The sequence below is a fragment of the Salvia miltiorrhiza genome, chromosome 3 (assembly GCF_028751815.1).
Source record: "Salvia miltiorrhiza cultivar Shanhuang (shh) chromosome 3, IMPLAD_Smil_shh, whole genome shotgun sequence".
Classification (NCBI taxonomy): Eukaryota; Viridiplantae; Streptophyta; class Magnoliopsida; order Lamiales; family Lamiaceae; genus Salvia; species Salvia miltiorrhiza.
In genome coordinates this window covers 25,175,929-25,197,803 of record NC_080389.1, presented here as the reverse complement: position 1 = coordinate 25,197,803, position 21,875 = coordinate 25,175,929, and the positions used below count along the sequence as shown (strand labels likewise).

At 38.3% G+C, this 21,875-nt stretch overlaps 3 protein-coding genes across 3 annotated transcripts; all 3 read left to right on the top strand.

Moving 5' to 3' along the window:
- The first annotated feature begins 1,189 nt into the window (after window positions 1-1,189).
- On the top strand, window positions 1,190-9,319 carry LOC131013910 (zinc transporter ZTP29). Its single transcript, XM_057941833.1, is given in 12 exon segments — window positions 1,190-1,573; window positions 2,049-2,107; window positions 2,311-2,403; window positions 2,493-2,583; window positions 2,660-2,764; window positions 4,207-4,262; window positions 6,254-6,310; window positions 7,751-7,791; window positions 8,048-8,115; window positions 8,201-8,257; window positions 8,335-8,452; window positions 9,064-9,319. Coding segments are annotated over 12 exon segments (864 nt in total). The 5' UTR covers window positions 1,190-1,500; the 3' UTR covers window positions 9,110-9,319.
- A 7,545-nt stretch (window positions 9,320-16,864) lies between these two features.
- Window positions 16,865-17,998, top strand: LOC131018576 (uncharacterized). The gene is made up of 3 exons (XM_057947290.1): window positions 16,865-17,101; window positions 17,251-17,358; window positions 17,447-17,998. Exons 1-3 carry the CDS (start codon window positions 16,865-16,867, stop codon window positions 17,777-17,779), a joined length of 678 nt encoding a protein of 225 aa, XP_057803273.1. The 3' UTR covers window positions 17,780-17,998.
- Window positions 17,999-20,036: 2,038 nt separating this feature from the next.
- On the top strand, window positions 20,037-21,105 carry LOC131018575 (uncharacterized). The gene is made up of 4 exons (XM_057947289.1): window positions 20,037-20,124; window positions 20,185-20,691; window positions 20,802-20,977; window positions 21,019-21,105. The coding sequence occupies exons 1-4, from the start codon at window positions 20,037-20,039 to the stop codon at window positions 21,103-21,105; spliced, it is 858 nt and encodes a 285-aa protein (XP_057803272.1).
- The last annotated feature ends 770 nt before the right edge of the window (window positions 21,106-21,875 follow it).

The window sequence follows — 21,875 nt, the reverse complement described above, 5'->3', positions numbered from 1 at the left end:
GACGTCCCAAAATGAAAAAAGATGAAGTTATTTTAGGGACGGAGGGAGTACATATTTGTATGGTAATTTATATATTCTTTTAATTAGAAGCCATATTTATACACCATTGTAATAATAATCCATATTTACAAAGAAAAGTAGCTACACATGTTTTTTTTTTTTTTCCCAACAATATCACCATATATTAATATATTCGAATGTACTGCAACAACTATAGAATATTTAGATGACAAATAACAAAAGTAATTGGGCCTTCAAAACAAAATCACCGATATTTAAAATCATGGGTTGGGCCTACAAAATTAAGCCCATGGTTTGTGAAAATAAAATAACAACAACTATCCACATCAATAATTTACTTCGTTTTCCCTCAAAATAAAAAATCAGTTTACTTCGTTTTATTTTGTATATATATACATCTAAAATTGTGTAATTCAAATTTTTTTAATTAAACTAAGAATGGAAGATTTTTCTCAATTGTATTTCTCTTAAGTTTGAATGTTATGTTCTGTAGGGATCATAAGTTTTATTCATTATTTCACACAAATATAATCGTGTAATTGAATATCTTTCACGTTTAACTTTTTACATAATAAAGATGCTTTTTATGCCATGGGTTACTGATTATTGATTATTTCATAGGTTGGATTGATTTTAGCTTGCACATTGATTATTCCATTCGTTAGATTCATTTTATGTTCGTATATCAATGGTTACTGATTATTGATATTTGAAATTTGAATTTTTTTATTCTTGATAATAAATTGTTTATATGAGAATCTATAGAATTGATTTCTATAATTAAGATATTTTACTTTATTTAATATTATATATATATTTTAATATTTATAATTATATTTCATGTATTTGTGAATTTCGTACCCGTGCGTTGCACGGGGTAAAATACTAGTTATTATGAAAAGAAGAAAAGACTTTTGTTATTTATCATGAGAAAATGAGGCATAACAAAAAATTTATGCATTTAAATGCCTCATTTTTCCTACATTTTGTACTATCTCTCAATTTGGAGTGAAAAGTAAGAAAGAAAAAATATGAACTTTTTTTTATAAAATATAAAAAAAATATTTAAAAGTATAAATTTTTATTATTTTTATTTTTTATTATAAATTTATCTATCAAAATATACACATCACAATAACTAAATTATGGAACATATGAAATTGGGGTGTCACTTAGTACATTCTTTGACTGACCCCTAGAAACAATCAATCCCTTTCTCTCCCTCGACGAATTCCCCTGCCCTTTACTTCTTCACAAATTCACTTTCCATGCCTTCACTCAAAATTGCTAAATTGTTATCACACTTGCCTTTCGTAATGCTTTAAGTTCGCAGTTGACGACTGAGGATTGAACCTATCAAGGAATTTCTTTGTCCCTTTCACTCCTTGCTGTTCTGTTTCAAGGATAAGAAAAGGAGGAAAACGGGTTCAGGAACTTGTGTTTGAAAATTTGACGAGTTGAGCTGCGTATTTGGGGGAGATGGGTTTAATGGATTCGCAGGTTTTAGTTGCGCTTGCACTTTCCCTTCTGGGTGGTTTGAGTACCTCTATTGGTGAGTGAAACAGTAGTTTGAAGTTTGTGAATTTCACCAAAGCATTTCTATGTATAGTCCAAGAATTTGAATCAATTTGGGGATAACGCATGCATAATAATCTACTAGGATTGCCAATTCCTTATGCATTTTAGAGTAGTACATTTATTTACTTTTTTTCTTCTTTCCCGCTGCCTACATATTCTGCAGATGTTATAGGTATATGTAGTATTTGGCAATTGGCATCAAGTGGCTTCTAGTTTCAATCTGCAATTCTCTAGCATTTTATTGACTTTTCAACTTATTAATAGTAATAAGTTTCTTCACCTTACCACTTTCCTTTTAGATTGGAGTTGCTAATAAATAGTTATTTGTGTTCAAGTGTATAAGCGCTTGCATTGTTAATTTTGGTATCAGAATGAAGCTTAGGGTAGTTTCTATTATTTGGTATCAGCCATGAAACGAGTTAATGCTTCACGGTTTCATTTCTGAACAGGAGCACTTTTTGTTGTCCTTAGTGAGACTCCAAATCTGAAGACACTTGGGCTCTTACAGGTAAATTAAACAATGTGAGGCGAAACAGTATTGTCTTATGTTGAAATTCTGTTAAAAATTAACTTTTCTAAGATTCAGTCATCCAAATTGTAGTTTCGAAATGCTAATGGACACCCATGTTCTGATTGCTTTATTTCAAAAAGACTGTATAAGTTTTACTTTGAAGTAGCATTTGTTGTAATTTGGAGGATTTCCTTTGATAGGGTTTTGCTGCTGGGCTGATGCTGAGCATATCTTTCTTAGACTTGGCTCATAATGCCATTAATTCCATTGGCTTCTTAAAGGGAAATCTATGGGTATGGTCTTTCTGTAACCACTCTTCAATCATGTCTCGTCTTTTGTCTAGTGTCTGATTTCCTTGATTGCCGGTAAATTGGCCTCTTAGTTCTTTGCAGGTGTAATTTTCTTTGCGGTGATTGCCAATTTCATCCCCGAACCAAATCTTGCACCCATTTCAAATGCTGGAGAAAAATAAGGTTCGTTCTGAAATGTGTCATAATTGACAACCAGAGATATGAGTTATCTACTGGACTGATTATTTGGTTTTTAAAGAGCCATTTTGTGCTTCAAAACAGAAAAATGGGGATGAGCGTAACAAAGATATCATGAAGAAGCATCGTCGTCAAGTCTTGTTTAGTGGAATCATCACTGCCGTGGGTGAGTTAGTTGTATGGATTTGTCATGCATGTCTAGATCTTTAATAATCTCAATTTGGTTGTGCATCATTTATGCTAAATTGTATAAACCTTACGGTTGATGAACTTGTTGTTTTGCTAAAACCCCCAAATTGAAAGAGCACTCCTCTAAAAACAACTAACAAAAGCGAACAAAAGTACCCATATCACAATAAAGATAAACAATAGAAGATTGAGCAAAAGGAAACCATCCTATATATCAAAGCCAACTTCAGCCATCTTGTCTACCCCTTGATTATCTTCTTTGTAAATGTGAGAGACCTTGCATTTCATAAAACATAAAATCTGAAGCAATATACCCCGATGAGATTGAATCTCCTAGAAACCATTGTCGAGAACATACATGGAAATATGGAATCAAGCTTCAAGCCACACAGAATTCCAGCTGCGATATTGACATATCTCTATAGCTAAAATTAGGCATAAAATTTATTTGCCATGTTCAGTTAATGATTTATTTTGGTCTAGGTTTGCAGTTTGACTGTAAAAAAGGTAAGGTGTTTTGGGGGATCATTGTTCCATTCCTTTGTTGGTGATTGTGGTTAGAAATGAATAGGAGAACGTTTGAGCATAACAAAGATTTAGAGAAGGTGTGGGATAGAGTTAAGTTTAGAGGTGCTTGGTGTGCTGAGAAACAATGATTTTAAGGGTGCGTTCATTTTAGTTGTAAAATTTTCATTGGAAAATGATGGATAAGAAAAGATGAGAAAATATTATCTTTGTCTTATTTTTTATCATATGTTTACTGGAGATGAAAAGATGAGAAAATGTTGGAAAATATTTTCACACCACTACCCAAAAATAATATTATCCAATATTGAAGAGAAAATTAGTGGAAAAAGAGTGAAAATATATATTTTCTCTTCTTTTCCATCAAAGTAAACGTACCCTAAGAGATTTTTTGTGTTAGATATTGTTAGAAATTGGAGATTATTTGTGCTAGGTTGACTTCAGTTTTGGGTTTTTTGTCATCCCTTTGTAATGGCTTCATTTCTATTTTCTAATAAATTTTGTTTCTTATTAGGAAAACATGGACTACATTCCAGAATTCATCTCTTTAATAAAATAATGAACATTTGGTACTAGTATTTGGCAGAAGACATTTCTTTTCTCCCAAATTTGTTATCAATCTTTATTTCAGTTATACATTTCATATCAGGCCACTAATTAGAAATAGCATTACAAGACATAAATTAAAGAGAGTTATCTCTTTAGCTGTTATAGTTGTAAGCTTATTATCGTTCTTTCTTTTTTCATGCCATCATATGATTACAAAACCAAAATTTAATATGTAGATGTTTGTTAGGTTTTATTAAGTTTCAAGGGTTTATCTGCTGGGGTTCTTTTAAGTATTTATAATTTCTCTTAGAGATGGAATCTCTTTGATCCAATTTTCTTTTTCAGGTATAAGTTTGCACAATTTTCCCGAGGGAATGGCAGTGTTCCTTGGATCAATGAAGGTGACAAGCTAATTGTTTTATAAAATATTAAATATGATGTGATTGTAACCTTGTCTATTACTCCCTCCGTCCCGCTTCAAATGACCCTAAATTTTTTGGCACGGAGATTAAGGAATGTGTGATAGAGGTGTAAAGTGGTGGTGGGACCATCCAAAAAGTAGTGTAAAATATTTCTAAATTTGAGTTGGGTCATTTGAAGTGGGACAATCTAAAATAGAAATAGGGTCATTTGAAGCGGGACGGAGGGAGTACAAAACAGCATTTTGAGTTCACTAGCAGGACCATCCCCTCAGGATCGCTATACGTGTAACAACTAATTGAAACTTTGTTTGTAGTATCCATAGAAGAATCCATGTCTCCACTAAGCTGAACCAGAGATGCCTATTTAGTTTACATGTGAAGCAGCTAATTGCAATTCTCCAAAATCAATAGTAGTCAAGTGGCATCCATATTTCTTTTTTATGAAATGCATCCACAAATGGAACTCCACTTGCTCATCAATTAGGGAAACATAATCTGGGGCTTATTTCTGGATAATGATATACCAATTTTAGTTGGGTTAATCATAGTTTGTGTCCTCACCTTTCAACGTTTTCCAAAAAATATCTTTAACTCAAGTTTCACTTAAAAAAGCCCCAACTTCTAAAATGTTCAATTTATACCCAGTTATATAGAATCTAGCAACGAAATGATGAATCACCTCTCCAGATTCTTAGGTGGATGTTTTCATTTTTTTTTCCACCTAAGCATAAAAACAACGTAGTTTTGGTCCTTAGGTGGAAAAAAAATATGAAAACTTTATTTCTCTTATTTGTCTTCCTCTTTCTCAACTCTTACAGAAATCCTCCTCCAAAATCCGACAAACGGCTGCTGCTGTGTGCCAGCATGCCTCCACCACTGGTCTCTCCCTCCATCTCTCTCACTTCACATCTACCTCTCTCTTTTCTCCGGATTCACCGAACCCATCTTCCCCAGATCTGCCACTACTCCAGTCTTCCTCTCTTTTCTTCTGAGTTTTTCGGCGGAAACGCCGTTCAACTTGGTCGGACGGTCATAAGCGAGTAGCCGCCTCCATCAGCCCCGACTTCTCCATTTTCTGATTTTGGCGCGCACACAGAGAGAGAGAGAGAGAGAGAGAGAGAGAGAGAGAGAGAGAGAGAGAGGATTGATGCTTAAAAATGAGGTCGTGTTGATGCTTAGATAAAATAAGTCCATGTATAATCCACCTAAGAAACCGGCGAGGGGATTCATCATTCCGTCGCCGGATTATGTAATTCATGGTATAAATGAATTTAATTTCAAAGTTGGGGATTTTTTAAGTGATCACGTTAGGTGAGAACTTTCTTCAAAAAACGCTTAACGTTAGTGACACAAACTATGATTAACCCATTTTAGTTCCAAAAAGGACAATATTCTTCATTTTCTATCTGAAAAACATGCCTAGAGATGTAAGGTGGACAGTTCAACAGTGAAATGTTGATATCTGTTGCGGATAGAATCTCTGACCTGGAGAAAGCAGAAAGGAGCTGGAAAACCATACGAGGCGTGCAAGAAGTTATTTGTTTATTTTATTGTTTACTTTTTATTTGGAGTCTGTTATTTCAGATAATAGTTTTTAAAGTTGGGTTATGCCAAATAAATAGTCCCTGTCCGCTAACAAGTGGGTGGACCTTGTCTAGGACCTTGGTAATTTTGAGTCGGTGTCCTGAACACTTGTGCAGGAGAAATATCTGGAGGACCATGTTCTTTTTCATTCAGTTGTTTCCATTCAGTTTAATATCAGTTTCTCTTTGGTTCAAGTTGCCTCTGTGCCCTTTGAAATATCCGGAGGACCGTGTTATTTTGTTCTTTCAGTTGTTTCCATATATTAGTTTCTTATTGGTTCATAATGCCTCTGTGCCCTTTAACTCCATGAATATGAGGAATTGTTGGATGTTTATTTTGAAAGACCTAGACTCTTGCTTACCCATTTCTATGTTTATACTTCTCAGGGTCTTCGTGTTGGTCTGAACTTGGCACTAGCTATTTCCTTGCACAATATTCCTGAGGTATCTTCTCAATGCCCTGTTATAGATCTCTTTAACTTTGAGGCTAAATACCCCTGAATGCATGCGCTCCATCACTAGTGATGTAGCCTCTAGAGAATATTTTGAGATGCTTCTTTCATCAGCTGTATTTCTGTATGCCTAAATGTTTAAGGATTTTCAGTGTGTAACTCTGCTGGCAGCATGAATTTATATTGGATTGTCTGTAATCTGTATGCAAGTTACCAAATATTGATGGCCTTAAACATAAGCTTGAAATAAGAGCTTTATTTGTTCTGCACCAGTTCCTCTGTTGGCTACTTCCTTGATTCAAACTCGGTACCTGGGCTGAGAGCTTGAATTCTTTGTTCTTATTTATCTGGTTTTCCCTTAGGGTGTGTTTTCTTTGATGGAGAAAGGGTGGAAAACATATATTTTCACCCTTTTTCCACTCTTTTCACATGTTCTCTAAGGTGAATAATGTTCCTGGGCAGCATGGAAAAATATCTCGGGGGGGCTTTTTCACTCCAATTCATGATAATATTGTCATGGGTATTGATGTGATAATATTTTCCCATGTTTTCCACCATGGAGAAAACATGAGATAAAAAAAGGTGGGTGTGATAAAACTTTCCCATATTTTCTTATCCCTTCTTTTCTTATGATAAATTTGAAACTAAAGAGAACACACCCTTAATAGACAGATATAAATTTCAGCACTGGATGGGGTAACATTTGAGTGTGGTGTCAGGAGATCTTAATATATTTATATTATAAAGAGCAATATGATATTAAATATTGCAGATACCATATCTTATACCGTGTTCATGATCCAAGAGCACCGTGTAAAAGAGTACGCAATGGTCTCACCGGATCAAGAATCCACTTTGATCTTGCCTAGAGCTTAGAAACCTTGATCCTTTGGCTGTATAATCAACCAAGAACCTTGGCATTGTGAATGCCACAAGACCTTGTTCAATTGTCTTGTTATGTTCTTGAGCAGGTGAAAATCTCTGCAAAGATAATTCAACTCACGAGGCAAATGCTGATTTTCATATTTTCACACATACGTACAGGCCTATTTCAAGGCTGAAAATGACTCTTGAGATGGTTACATGCATGTACATCATAGATAGACTATTTTGACTATAATTATAACACATTAAGACTAGAGGCTACTCCATGCATGGAGATCGCTCTTCCACTTGTCTCTTATTCCAGCTAGAGTAAGCATCATGTCTTCCTTGATTTGTGTAGCTTACCGTGCTTGTAGTCGGTCCACCTTGCATGATATAAGGATCTTTTTGCTTGCATTGGGTAGCTTGGATCCATTCCCGTCGATCTTCACATTTGGTATTTTTCTGCTAGGCAGTGATTCTGATGCTGTCTAGAGTTAAGCTTCAAGTCTATGGCATGTATTGATCATAATCTACTATCTTGTTTAACCTTTTATATTGTGTGCAGGGTGTTGCTGTTGCACTTCCTATTTATTTTGCCACACAAAGGTACAAGCCCTCCATGTTCTGTTTGAATATGTCCCAATAAAGTAGTACGTGAAATAATTTTAGACTTATGTCTCGTAATCAAGGTCCCATCTTCTATAGGCTAACAAATGATAGAACCAGAAGTTGTTGGTCCATCCATGCTACTTTGTTATCATATATTGTCATAACCAACTTCCTTACAAATGAGTTTACTTGAAATGCTGTTAACTAATTTTGAGAATATACTAATTAATATTGTGTGCTTGCAATATGTCAGCAAATGGCAGGCATTCAAGCTGGCTAGTCTTTCTGGTTTCGCTGAACCTCTTGGTGTAATTGTTGTAGGTCTGACCTCTTCATTGATTTTTTGATATACTTACAATGTCAAACTTTCTGGTGTCATATGCTTCTTTCTTTTAATCATCTGCAGCTTACCTATTTCCCAGTAGCCTGAATCCTGAAATTCTGGAGGGCCTTCTTGCATCAGGTTTACTCTTTTTCTTTTTACGGAAGATAAAGCTTTCTGATCTGACATCTCTGTTGATGCATTTGTATTGCTTCAAGTTGGTGGAGTGATGGCTTTTCTAACCTTGCATGAAATGCTGCCTTTGGCAATTGAGTACACTGGACAAAAGCGAGCTGTAAAGGCTGTTTTTGTTGGCATGGCATTCATGTCTGCAAGGTATTGTTACAGCATTTTAATGCAAATTTATCAATTCTTGATGTGATTGCTTTAGTATCTTATATCCGTTACTTTTGGTTGGTGTCTAGCTGATTTAGAGGTTTTACAATGTTCTTAAAAAACTTTATCGAGTAGAAATCTTAAGAGTGAGGTTTCAGAGAACACACTATTCATCTGGCCATGCTGTGTTCATTAGACCTTGTTCACTCTATCTCCCACCCTCTCAATCCCAGAATCCACTCAAACAGCCAACACTAGAAAACAACAAATGGTGTGTGTGTGTGTGAGTGTGTGTGGGCGTGCACGCTAGAGCTAGAGGGATGGAAAAGATCTAATCTTGAATGATGCATTGTACAAACACTATTGATGATGCACCGATTCATGGAATGATAGTGAAGGGTTCCTTTAGTTGGGGGAAGGATTTCACATTTTGGAATTGCTATTGTATTTGGAGTAACCTAACGATGATGCTTTGTTTAAATCAAAAGACCTAAGGGAAAGAAGAGGTTTCACACCGCTTTGTTCAATTGGAATATGATGATAGTACTATTTTATCTCTGAATTTCTTACATGTAGTCATCCATTTACCCTTGTGTGTTTTGGAACTGCAGCCTATATTTTCTTGAGATGAGCTTGCCTGCGGAAATGAGCTTGTAGTCATTGCACCCAAACGGCATCAAGGGTTTTCGTGCTATTACACAATCTGCACGACTGCTGAACGTTTCGTGTATGAGAATATGATTGATTGATGTTTGTATCAGGAAAGCATATATACAAACACGTGAATGGGATTGTTACATATTTGAATAGTAAGAAAAAGAAAAAGAAAAAGAAAAAGAAAGAAAAGACATACCACAATACATTTTACCCCTCGTATTTTTCTCTAGTAGTTTTTATTGAATTAATTGTCAAATTATACATGACATTCCATGAAAGTGAAATCGGTAAGGGTGTGCTCTTTTTGATGAATAAGGGTGGAAAGTATAGAGTTTGTCTCTTATGAGATTAAGTGTATGATGAGACGGATCAGGTCGAGACCCGTAAGGGTGTGCTCTTTTTTGATGGAAAAGGGTGGAAAACATAGAGTTGGTCTCCTGTGAGATTGAGTGTATGGTGAGACAGGTCGAATCTGCCTTGATCCAACCCGTATCAAACACTATATATAATTTTTTTTAGAAATTAAAGCAAAAGCGGTTTTGTTGCACAATTACTTTTTTTCATATCAAAAATTATTTTTTATTATGATAATAATTACTTGATCAAATACATTAAAGAAACAATAAAAATGAATAGAATGAACCAAATTCAAAAATAATTCAACAACTACTATAACAAACTTCCACCTTTTAACATTAGAAGAGCTCTTCACCTTTTATAATGGCAATCATTCTGAAAAATATTCAATAAACCTCACCAAGTTGAAAGGAATAAGGCCTAACAAAATCCTAAAAAACCTATCATCTGACAAAATGCTGATTGATGATAGTGGAGGCCATTTCTCAATGAGTCCCTTACTCAGTTACTCCCCTATATCTCCCAAAATCCGCAGACACCGACTTACACCTCTTAAGGATCTTCTCCCTTTGGGATAGAAATTGATTATTTCTTAAGGATCTTCTCCCAACAAATGATTGTTTTAAATTTTATTACTTTATTTTTTATTGCTTTATATGTATTGTATTATTGCTTCGACATTGGGGGGCCGGGTAGACCTAGTATAGGCTTAGTAAATTAGGACCACTATGGTCACTATAGCTGCTGGTAGAGTCGAGCACTTGGTAGTTAGGATAGTGGGGTTATGCTGTCGAAATTTCGTTTGATTCAAGTAATTTATGATATTTTATTTATTTTTTTTAATTAGAATTTGCAAGAATGAGTGATAATCGCATGTGGAAGTATGCGAGATACAATGATCGTTCTGCATTTGAAACGGGGCTGGAGAGTTTCCTTGATTATGCGATAAATCAAACGGCGTATACAGATGGAATAGGTAACATTAGGTGCCCGTGTAAGAAGTGTAACAATGAAGCCTTTTTATCTGTACTTACAGTCAGAAAACATGTTACTAGGCGTGGATTTGTCCACAATTACACAACTTGGGTTTATCACGGGGAAGCACCGATGTGTATGGCGACAGAACATGCTGGACCTAGTAATTACCAAGTAATGGATGAGGATGATGGGTCATACAATAACTACAAAGGATGGTGCATGATCATGCTGGATCTAGTAATTATCAAGATGTGTCAAATCTGGAGGAGCCGCCCAATCCTGACGCTCAACAGATTTACGACATGTTGAACGTGGCCGATAATCCATTGTACCCATCCTGTGACACTTACTCACAGTTATCCTGGATGACTCAATTCATGAGCATAAAGGCTGAAAGTCACATGTTAGAGAGAACTTACAATCAGTTGTCTTCGATGTTTCGAAATGCTTTACCGAAAGATAACAACTGTCCAGAAGACTTCTATAGTACGAAGAGAAATCTGCGCGGTTTGGGTTTGCCCGTGGAAAAGATCGATTGTTGTGTTAATAATTGCATGTTGTATTGGGGGGATGATAGTGATTTGCATAGATGTAACTTCTGTGGTGAGTCACGATATAAGGAGACACGACGTGCATCTGGACGTTTGCGAAAGAAATCTGCACCCGCTAAACGGATGCACTACTTTCCTTTGACGCCCCGACTGCAGAGGTTGTTTGTATCTGCAGCAACAACCGAGAATATGCGTTAGCATGCGACTTCAACAGACGATGGGGTTATGCGCCACCCGGCAGACTCTCCGGTTTGGAAACACTTGAATTCAGTTTATCCTGAATTTGCTCAAGAGACCAAAAATGTGAGATTAGGTCTATCTACAGATGGTTTTGCCCCCTTTGCACAATCAGGACGTCAATATTCTTCTTGGTCGGTCATTGTCACACCATATAACTTGCCTCCATGGTTGTGCATGAAAGAACAATTCACGTTCCTCACAGTTCTCGTACCTGGACCATCTAATCCAAAGATGAAGTTGGACGTATTCTTGCAGCCACTGATACAAGAGAAGAAATATTTGTGGGACGTAGGTGCGAACACTTACGACGTATCTGTGAAGCAAAATTTCCACATGCGGGCAGCTCTTATTTGGACTATCAGTGATTGATTTATGCTTAATTTACTCTATATTTAAGGGTTTGTTTGTGCATGTTTTAAGATAATCTTCTGGAAATTGGTGCGTTTATGGTGTATTTTATGCTTTGCAGGAGATTTAGGCTTTCGAGATGGAAGAATGCAGTTTTGAATGAATTTGGAAGAATTTGGCGTTCTCCAGGTGTTCTGGTTTCCAGAGCAGAGGAACCGACATTTCCAGAGCAGAGAAATCACCATTCCTCTGGAGTCAGATAAATCAAAGTTCAGTGCAGCGAAATCCACGAACGCCAGAGGAATCGAAGCGAGCGCGGAAACGCCAGAGGACTCATAAGGCGCCAGAGGAGTCGCCATTCCAGAGGAGTCGAGGTCAGAGGAGTCAATGCCAGAGGATTCGCTTCCCCGCTGCCAGAGCGGAGGAATGCCAGAGCGGAGAAATGCCAGAGCGGAGGAATGCCAGAGCGGAGAAATGCCAGAGCGGAGGTCCATTTCTCTGGCGCAACCTATTCCGCTGGCGAAGTCAGAGAAATCACCTATTCCTCTGGCAATAGCAGAGAATTCGTCATTTCTCGGGCGCGACCCGTTTCCCGAGAGACAATCGTTCCTCAGGCGAGAGCTGCGAAGTTGGCAAAAATGGGAGTATTTTCCGGAGCGCGCATCCAGCTAGAGAGTTGCCTTATTTCACACGATTCTATTACCTTTAGAATTCTACTTTGCATGACAACTTCCATGTTGATCTGAAGGAAATCTGAAAACTATAAATAGGTCCTCTTTTGACCTATTGAAGACATCCGAGAACCCTAGCATTCATACTTTAGTTTTTAGCTTTAGAATTTTATTGCTTTCTAGTTTTAAGACTTGGATCAAGATTGAAGATTCAAGCCGTTACTTCAGTTTTTATTCGGTTTTATACAATTCAGTTTTTACAATTGTTTTCTTTTTTTATTATGTTTAAGTTTTATTCCAGTATGTCTGGCTAGTTTCTTTTAGCTGATTCTAGGGTTTGTAAATAGTTGATTGAATTTATGTGATTTATTTGTTAATATCTTTGTGCCTTCCAGTTTATGATTCATAATTCCTGGTGCTTAATTTCTTGTGAATTATCTGATCAATAGTTTGCATGTTTAGCTATTCGGTTTGAGATCTAGCGGAGATAACTGTTTAGCGGATTCAGGAATGTATGATATGATTTTAACCTTGAGACCTAGCGGAGATATGTGGATCATAGGGAGCAATTCTTAGGAACTTTTGGGAGTTAGTAGATTTTCTTGAGACCTAACGGAGATAGATAATTTACTAATCTACGATCGTTGCTGCTCTAGCGAGAGTAATTGATTAATTAAGTGATCTCTAATCATAACTGGATTAAATTGGTACATAGGATTAATAGATTTATTGCGTAGATTTAATTGATGAATTTACTACCCTAGGATCAGTTGTCTTTTAATACTTGATTTTTCCTACGTGAGTTTAATATTTGTTATTAGTGTTTTAGTTTAAGTTAATTAAACTTTCCTTCTTTTGTTTGCCTGAATATTACTAGAGTTTAATTAGGATTACTTAGAGTGATTCGTTATAATAGTCCCTGTGGATACGATACTCGGTTACTTGTTATTTGTGCTACAATTGCACTGTGTTAGTTGCGGTAATTTGTTGCTAATAATTTAGTGATCAGTGATTTTCCAGCGTACGCTATGTTGTCTAGGTGGGGTACAGCTGGGAGATTGGCATGTCCATATTGTATGGAGAATACAGAAGCTTTCACTCTAACGAAGAGTGGAAAACAATCGTAGTTTGACAATCATCGAAAGTTCTTACCTCGTAACCATGTGTTTAGAAGAAATAGAACATCATTCTTGAAGAATAAGACTTGCAATGTGGATGCACCAGAACAGAGATCGGGAACAGAAATCTTGAATCAAATAGAGCAGTTGGGCTTCGTGAAGGTTACAGAAGACTTTGATGGGAGAAATTTCAACCTTCTCTTCGTATTACTTTGAGGATCATGTGACTACAAAGTGGAGAAATTTGCCTCACAATATTGAAGAACCTATTGCCGAGAATGATGATCCCAATGTACTCGCAATATTCAAATCAGTTGGACGTCCGATTGGTCGAACGATAAAGAGATACATGGAGCCAAAAGAATACATTGCTGCACACATGTATATTTTGAGCAACTATGCGGAGGTTGCAGACACATATATCAAGTGAGTATTCTCGTTCAATTTATGTATATTTTCAGCATCGTACATAGGTAATAACATATAACTTTTTCTTTGTATCTAAGGATCTTCGAGGGGGAAATGCGATATGCAAATCCTTCAATCACCGGAGCAGAGTTAGAGGTTGCATATGATAACAATTTTGTTGTGTGGTTTAGCCATTATGTAAGATGCGACTTCCTTATGTCTAATATACATTTACTTGACTAAAATTGGCTTGCAAACTAAAATCAATGTATTTAACAGGTGAGTCATCCTTTTAACGATGATTTGAACCCGTATATTAAGTCGCTTGCAGCCGGGCCCTTAAATGAGATTGAAACGTACTCCGGCTATTTTGTGAATGGCTATAGATTTCACATTACTGATCGTGATAGGGACAGTGCGACTGTGAACAATGGAGTTTGCATTAAAGGCTCGGTCTATGACAGAGATGTGCTAGACTTTTATGGGCGTCTGCAAGAGGTTTGCGTGCTGGAGTATCCAGGGTATCCAATTAAGAAGACAATCTTGTTCAAATGTGAATGGTTTAACTTGTCGGCTCAGGGAACTTCTATTGATACGGACTTCAAGTTAGTTTCAGTGAACCATACAAGAAGATATAAGAAGTATGATCCCTTTGTTTTAGCGAGTCAGGCAGTTCAAGTGTTTTACTGCCCCTATCCCAGTATGAACCAATCAAAGAAAAACTGGTGGTCAACATGCAAGGTCAACGCAAGATCAAAGGTTCAGGTCTCTACTGACGCATCTAATTCAACATTAGATCAACCATTCCAAGAAGAGGTTGTTACTATTATGTCTACCCACACAACTATAGACATTGACCAGCCACTTCTTCTTCATCCCCTCGGTGGAATCGTCGACATTGACGATGACGATGAACCATAATCAGATGATCAACCGTTGACATCTGATAACGACGATAGTGATGATGACAATAGTGTTGGTTAGGGAACATATTGATGATAGACATAATTGTATTTCTAACTGTTATTTGATAATGTATTTGTTTGTACCCAGTATTTGATAATGTATTTGTTTGTACCCATTATTTGACAATGTATTTGTTTGTTTGGTTGATGGATAGTGGGGGTTATGTTGTCGAAATTTCGTTAGATTCAAGTAATTCATGATATTTTATGTGTGTCAATGCTTATATAAATCAATTTGAAACAGGTAACATGTCTCATCGTAGAAGTATATTTTCGTTTGGTCGATCTGGTCCCACTGATCGAGATGAGCAGCCGACTGATGACACATCTGATGGGTCCGGTACAGGGATTTCTGCGACTCTTGAGACTCCCCAGGCGTCTAGTAGTTCACGGGCTAGAAGGCCCAGCGGCCCTACAGCTGCCACCATCAGGGCCAGCTCGACTAGGGAAGCACATAGGAGGATTGTCTTTCAGAGGATGCCTAATGGGTAAGTATTTTAATTTAAATCATTATTTTTCGTATAGGAAACAAATCCTTAAATTAGTTTTACACAGTGCTTTGATGGAGCCAGTGTGCCTAGCCAAAGCCTGCACTAAAGCATTTAAGAGGGTGGATAACCCAGGCGGGTACACTTGGAGGTTGACTCCCCCGATTGTGAAGGATTCGTACTTTGCCGAATTACAGGTATGATTGAATTTATTATTAAATTGAGATTTATTAAAAAAGTGAAAAAGAAAAAAGATCCCTTGAAAGCACAAAGACGCAGACTAAGGGCACAAAACTTTAAAAGCGAAGGAAAACAACTCAATAAGGAAACTCAGGATAATTATCCATATCATCCGACCAACGCCTATGGACGACATTATTCATTGCAATCATACTAGGCCTATTGGTGACGTCAACCACAAACTCCCTCGGCTTGTGACCCCTTTCTTCCGCATTCCTGAGACGACTTTTAATACAACCTTCCGGAATTGCATGTACAGGCTCTCGTCCCTTTACCGAGCCCTTTGGACGACCACGTCCGCGCTTCTGCTCCAAGAGCAACTGCATCCCCTGATTAACCTGCTCCTCTAACCTAATTATACGACTCGCCATGTCATCCGGAGTAGGATTGGATTGCTTATCAAAATCAACGTCCTTAATAGGAGAATTAACCCGCTGGCTCGCTGAAACTTCTGCCCCAACTACCGATTGCTGCTCTACCACATCTCCACTAGTCGTTCCAGGATCCAACTCCAAAGTTCCCTCTACACTCGAGCCCTCCTTATCACTAGCCTTGTCCGTGTGAGGCGACCCATCAATTTCTCCCCCATTTAAAGCCTCTGCTTCATAAATGGAGTCCGCAATGATAGTCTCCTCCACTTCCTCTTCCTCATCCTCCTCAAGCGCTTGATATCGGTTAGCATCCCCCGCCAGAGGGAGATCATTTTCCTTAACCGGCACTGTAGCCGCTTCTAGAAGATCAGGACCTGAAAGAGGTTTAACAATATCAACTTTGGGCTGCCATGCAGGAGTCGGACCCTCTCCCTTATCAAGATTCTTCACCACCACAGTAGGAGGCTCAGTGATCTTTTGCTTGCTCGTGGCCCTATCAGCTCTCCGGCATTTATCCGTTGAATGACCTGTAAGTTTACAACGCGAGCAAAAAAGGGGCATAGATTCAAAACCAAACTCAATGTAGAACGATCTATCGCCGTCATCAATGTACATCGAGTTGAGAATAGGCAAAGCCATGTCAAGTTCCACCAAAACCCGCGCAAAATGTCCCACATGACCAGTAGCGGAGGCGTTATCAATTCGCAGTGGATGACCAAGCACACGACCTATACCAGCAATAATCACCGGAGTCCATAACTCCACAGGGAGATAATATATCCGAACCCAGACCTGAGCCAGAGACGATACTTCCTTATACGGATCGAAATACCTAGTCCATTCACGGAAACGTACGTGGCCGATTGACAGTTGGAGAAAAGAACTCCAGAGGTATGATTGAATTTATAGTGCATATAAATTTATCATTATCTATTGTAAAATGTTATATATTAAATTAACTATTTCTTTCAACAGAAAGAGTTTGCTTGGTCGCCTGAGGACGAGCTATTGGTCAGGGCGATGTGGGAACAGAAAGCCAGCAAGAGGTACAGTGACATGATGAGTGACTACAAGAGGAATCTCAAGGCTAGTACCGATGAAGGTCGGGAGATAGATAGACCACTCTGGATGTCTGCCGAATTCTGGACAGAACTCCAGGCATACTGGAGTCAGGAGGCTGTTCAGGCCGTTTCCCAGCGAGCACGTGCGATCCGGATGTCTGAGCCCGATGGACCCGGTACAGGGATCAATAGGCACGTGGAAGGGTCTCAGTCCACTCGTATCCTGCAGCAGAGTCTGGTTAGTAATTATCAAATAAATTCATAAGTAATATATATATATATATATATATATATATATAATATCGCAAATAATAACTTATTTATCTTATATGCATGCATGGACAGAGCTTGGAGATTAGACTCCCCCCGGCTGCACAGAACTATAGCACCTTCCTCCGCCTCCGCATGCGCGAGGATGGAACTTTTCTGTCACCGAGGGATGAGAGACTAGATGTAAGCATTTAAGTTTAATCAAATATTAGTAATTCATAGTGAAATGTATTTATTTTAATATAATTTTCAATTGTTATGTCTGAATTAGGTGGAGATTCGTCGCATTGCTGTTGAGACTGGGCGAGAGGATCGGCTGCCTGAGATCTACTTGGAGGTCGTACGGCCCGACAGGTCCCGGCTCTACGGCACTGGAAGTGCCGGTAGGAGCCAGGTTAGTAGGGGGTCTTCTCAAAGCACAGACACTTCCATGATGTCTCAGCAGCTGTATGAGACACGGATCTCCACGCTGGAAGAGCGCCTTCAGGCCGAACAAGCAGCGCGTGAGGCCGAACGAGAGGCTTCTCGAGCAGAACGTGAGGCCCTCGAGCAGCGTATGGCTCAATTCGAGGAGTTCATGAGGTGGTCACGTCAGCTACCTTGAGCAGCACTTCATGTTTTGGAACTATTAATTTCATGTTTTGGACTATTTAATTCATGTTTTGGAACTATTTGTTTGAACTATGTTTAGGAACAAAATTACACTTGCACTTTTTTTTTACATTTATGTTATGTTGAGCAACTATTAATTTCATGTTTTCAAACAACATTACAATTACTTCGTAACAAAGTAATAAATTCAAATTACTTATCTTATAACAAATTATCTCCCTTGTTTTTTATAAAAATAAGGACGTATGGAAATAAATTCAAAATACAATTATCAAAATAAAATACTTATGGTGTATAAACTAGATTGATTAAAAATAATAATAATAATAATAAATTAATAAATAAATACTTTTGCGACATAAAAATAAAGACAAAAACGAGTTCGATCCGTAATTAACAGCATCTCATGGATACCATCTCGATATATTATAAGGTTATGAATATATGATTTTGTATATTGAATTAGACTTTAAATGAATTAATAGGTACTATATATATCAATAATACGAGTGTTCTGTACTGGTGAGTGGTGACCATTCAAAAGGAACTTCAAGGTTAAGCGTGCTTGACTTAGAGCCCAACTAAGATGGGTGACCGACTGGGAAGTTCGTCTAACTTATGAAATAAATAAATAAAAATAATAAATAAATAAATAAAAATAATTAATTAATTAATTAAATTACAAAAAAAATCTCCAGCAATTAGCGGTGGCATTTTACCGCCGGTAATGAAATAATCTCCGGCAGGATTCACCGCCACCGTCCGGTGAATATTACCGGCGGCAAAATCGCCGCCGGTAATGTGCCGGCAGGTCTCCGCCGTTCACTGAGGAAATATAACGGCGGGACCTACCGCCGTTAATTACCGGCGGCGTGTTTTGCCGCCGGTAATTGTGTTACCGACGAGAAAATACCGCCGGTAGTCCAATTTCCGGCGGCCGCCTCGCCATTACCGACGGCAAACGCCGCCGGTAATCAAATATTTTTTTGTAGTGACAATTTTTCCACGATTTTTACCTCCGGTGATTGTCCGGTCTTAGGTGGCGCCTACGTGGCATTACGTGGCATTAGTCGAAAAGACGGTGTTTTGATAAAGTATATGAAAAGACGTCGTTTGAACAAGAATTCGCATCAAACGACGTCGTTTCTTTCGCTGGGGTTAAATCATATTAACCCTAACCTAATTTCACCGCATTTTCTTACATTCACCATTGTCGAATCTTGACTGCAACTGTTATGGGAGAATTTGACCTTGGGACGACGAGATATTGCGAGTGAGGCGCCGAGAAGAAGACGAAGTAAGAGATATTGACGACGATATTTCGCGAAATAGGAGACAGGTATTTCTCTTTCCCCCTGTATAGAATTTGTCGCCCATAGCTCAGAGAAAAAATTGAGTCTTTACTTGCCTATTGCTGTGAATCTTTGATTTTGCTTTACTATTTCATTAAATCTTCTTCTTGCCCATCCATCACATTGAATTTCTTTTTTTTTTCAATTTGCGCAGTGACTCATTTGGTTTGTATATTCACCATGGTGGGAAGTTTGTCAACTTAGGCGCAGGTAGATTGTACTCAGGTGGTGTAGTTTTGGGGAAATTCAGTTTAGATAAGGATAGGTTTGGTTATTTTGACTTAGAGGAGGAAATCAAGCAGCTTGGGTATACTTCTTGGAGGTGTTTAGCTTTCAAGGTTCCTAGAACTTTAGTGTTTATGGATTTGTGTGATGATAAGCAGGTAATGCAAATGATTAGTTGTTGTACATCTACAATTACATGTGTGAGTATCTATATGGATGATGGGAAAAAGGGAAAGGTGAAGAATGCTGTCACTGAATCTGAAACTGTTACTAAGACAATTACGAAGACTATAACAACCACTAAGAGTAGTAGTAATAAGGGGAAGGGAAAGCTAAATTAGTCCAAAGGGAAAGAGAAGGTGTTTGATAGGGAAGAGCCTGCTAGTGTAGTGAAAGAGCAGAATGTGCAGATTAGGGTCAAGGAAGGGCAAGGATACTGACAGAGTGGTGAAGGAGCATAATGTACATATTGAGCCAAGGATTGAGCATGATGTGCTGATGGAGGAGCTTTATGAAACAGATGAAGATGATGATGATTATGTTCCTCAATATAGTGAGAAAGAGGACGTAGAGTCAGATGATTCTTTAGGTGATAAAGAGCTAGGGTCAGAAGATGAAGAGTATATGGAAGCAAGAAGCAATGTCAGAGAAAGTATTGGTGTGATTGCTTAAATGGGTTTAGAGAAAGAGAATGAAGAAGAAAGATTGTCTGAATATGATGATTCTGACAAAGAGAGGTCTGATAGTGGTGACTCAGATGGTTAAGTTGTTAGAAGCAAACAACCTAAAGCTCTGTATGATCCAAGGGGAGATATTGCAGATTTGAAGCTTATTCTAGGCATGCGGTTTGAGGATGTTTTTCAGTGCAAGAAAGCACTGGTATCATGGAGCATAGTTAAAGGTCATCCAATTCACTTTAGAAGGGTAAGCAAGGATCAGTATGAGGCTTATTGTGAGGAGCCTTATCAGTGGAGAATCTATGCTAGTATAAAGAAAAATGAGAGGTATTTGGTGGTGAAGATCTTGGGTCAAGATCACACATGTGCATTTGCAATTGGTAATAAGCAAGCAAGGTATAAGTGGCTTGGGGAAGAGTACACTGAGGTCTTCAGAGTTAGACCTCAGATGTGTGTTGAAGATTTTAGGAATGATGTTAAGAGGAGATTTAACATAGCTGTTCCAAATGGACGATTGTACAGGGCCAAAGCACATGCCTTACAGGTGCTTAGAGGCACTGTGCAGGGCTATTACAATAAATTAAGGAGTTACATTGCAGAGTTGATGAGAGTGGACAGAGAGGGCGGATTTGAGCTCCTGTGTGGGGATGGTACCATATTTCAGGGACTGTACATTGGGTTTTCAGCCTTGAAGAAGGATTTTTAGAGGGATGTAGGCCTATTATTGGTCTAGCTGGCTGCTTCTTGAAAACACATTTAGGATGTCAGCTTTTGTGTGCCATAGGGAAGGATGGCAATAATCAGATGTATCCCATTGCATGGGCCGTAGTAGAAGTGGAGAATGAAGCTTGCTGGCGATGGTTTTTAAGCTTGTTGTTGGAAGAGCTTGGCATCAGGGATGAAAATGGATTTACTTTGATTTCTGATCAACAAAAGGTTAGTTACATGTCTGATTATATTTAATATGCTCTGAGCAGAATTCTTGCTCTGAGCTCTACTCTGGCTCTGAAGTATATTATGGCTCTGGCTCTGGCTCTGGCTCTGGCGCAGAATTCTTGCTCTGAGCTCTGCTCTGGCTTTGGCTCTGAGCTCTGGCTCTGGCTCTGGCTCTGAGCTCTGGCTCTGGTTCTGGCTCTAGCTTTGGCTCTGGCTATGAGCTCTGCTCTGGCTCTGGCTATGAGCTCTGCTCTTGCTCTGGCTCTGGCTCTGGCTCTGGCTATGAGCTCTGCTCTGGCTCGGGCTCTACTCTGGCTTTAGCTCTGGCTATGAGCTCTGCTCTGGCTCTGGCTAATTCTTGCTCTGATTTTATTTAGTCTGCTCTGAAATTAATGAACTTGCTGCCCTTAACCTTCTCCATTCTGAGGAGTCTCACTTCATCCTCCAACAATCTAATTTGCTTCATATCTTCCTTCACATATTTCTGTAGGCGATAACATTCTCTAATTCAGAAGTTCAAATTTTCACCATCATCATCTTGATTTCTAGGCTTTATTTCAGGATCTACCCACTCAAAGAAGCCGCATTGTTTTTGCAACAACAAAGATTATTGCTTTAAGGAAGAAAAGAGAACAGAAATAAACTCAAAGCAAAAAAACGTGACAATCACCTCTTTGTTGGAGCATCTGAGAAATCTTCGCCCAGGATTAAGGTGCGTTCGCGACGTTTTCATCTCCACTCGAAGTTTGCACGTACATTCAGGGAGGGAATCAGGTGTAGCCATGGAAGAAGAGGCGCCATAAGATGAAGAAGGCGAGAAGTTCATCTGAGCACTGTGAAACCCTAATCGCTGAAATGGGGAAGTGATTTCTTAATTTCCCCAAATGTAGACCTAAAT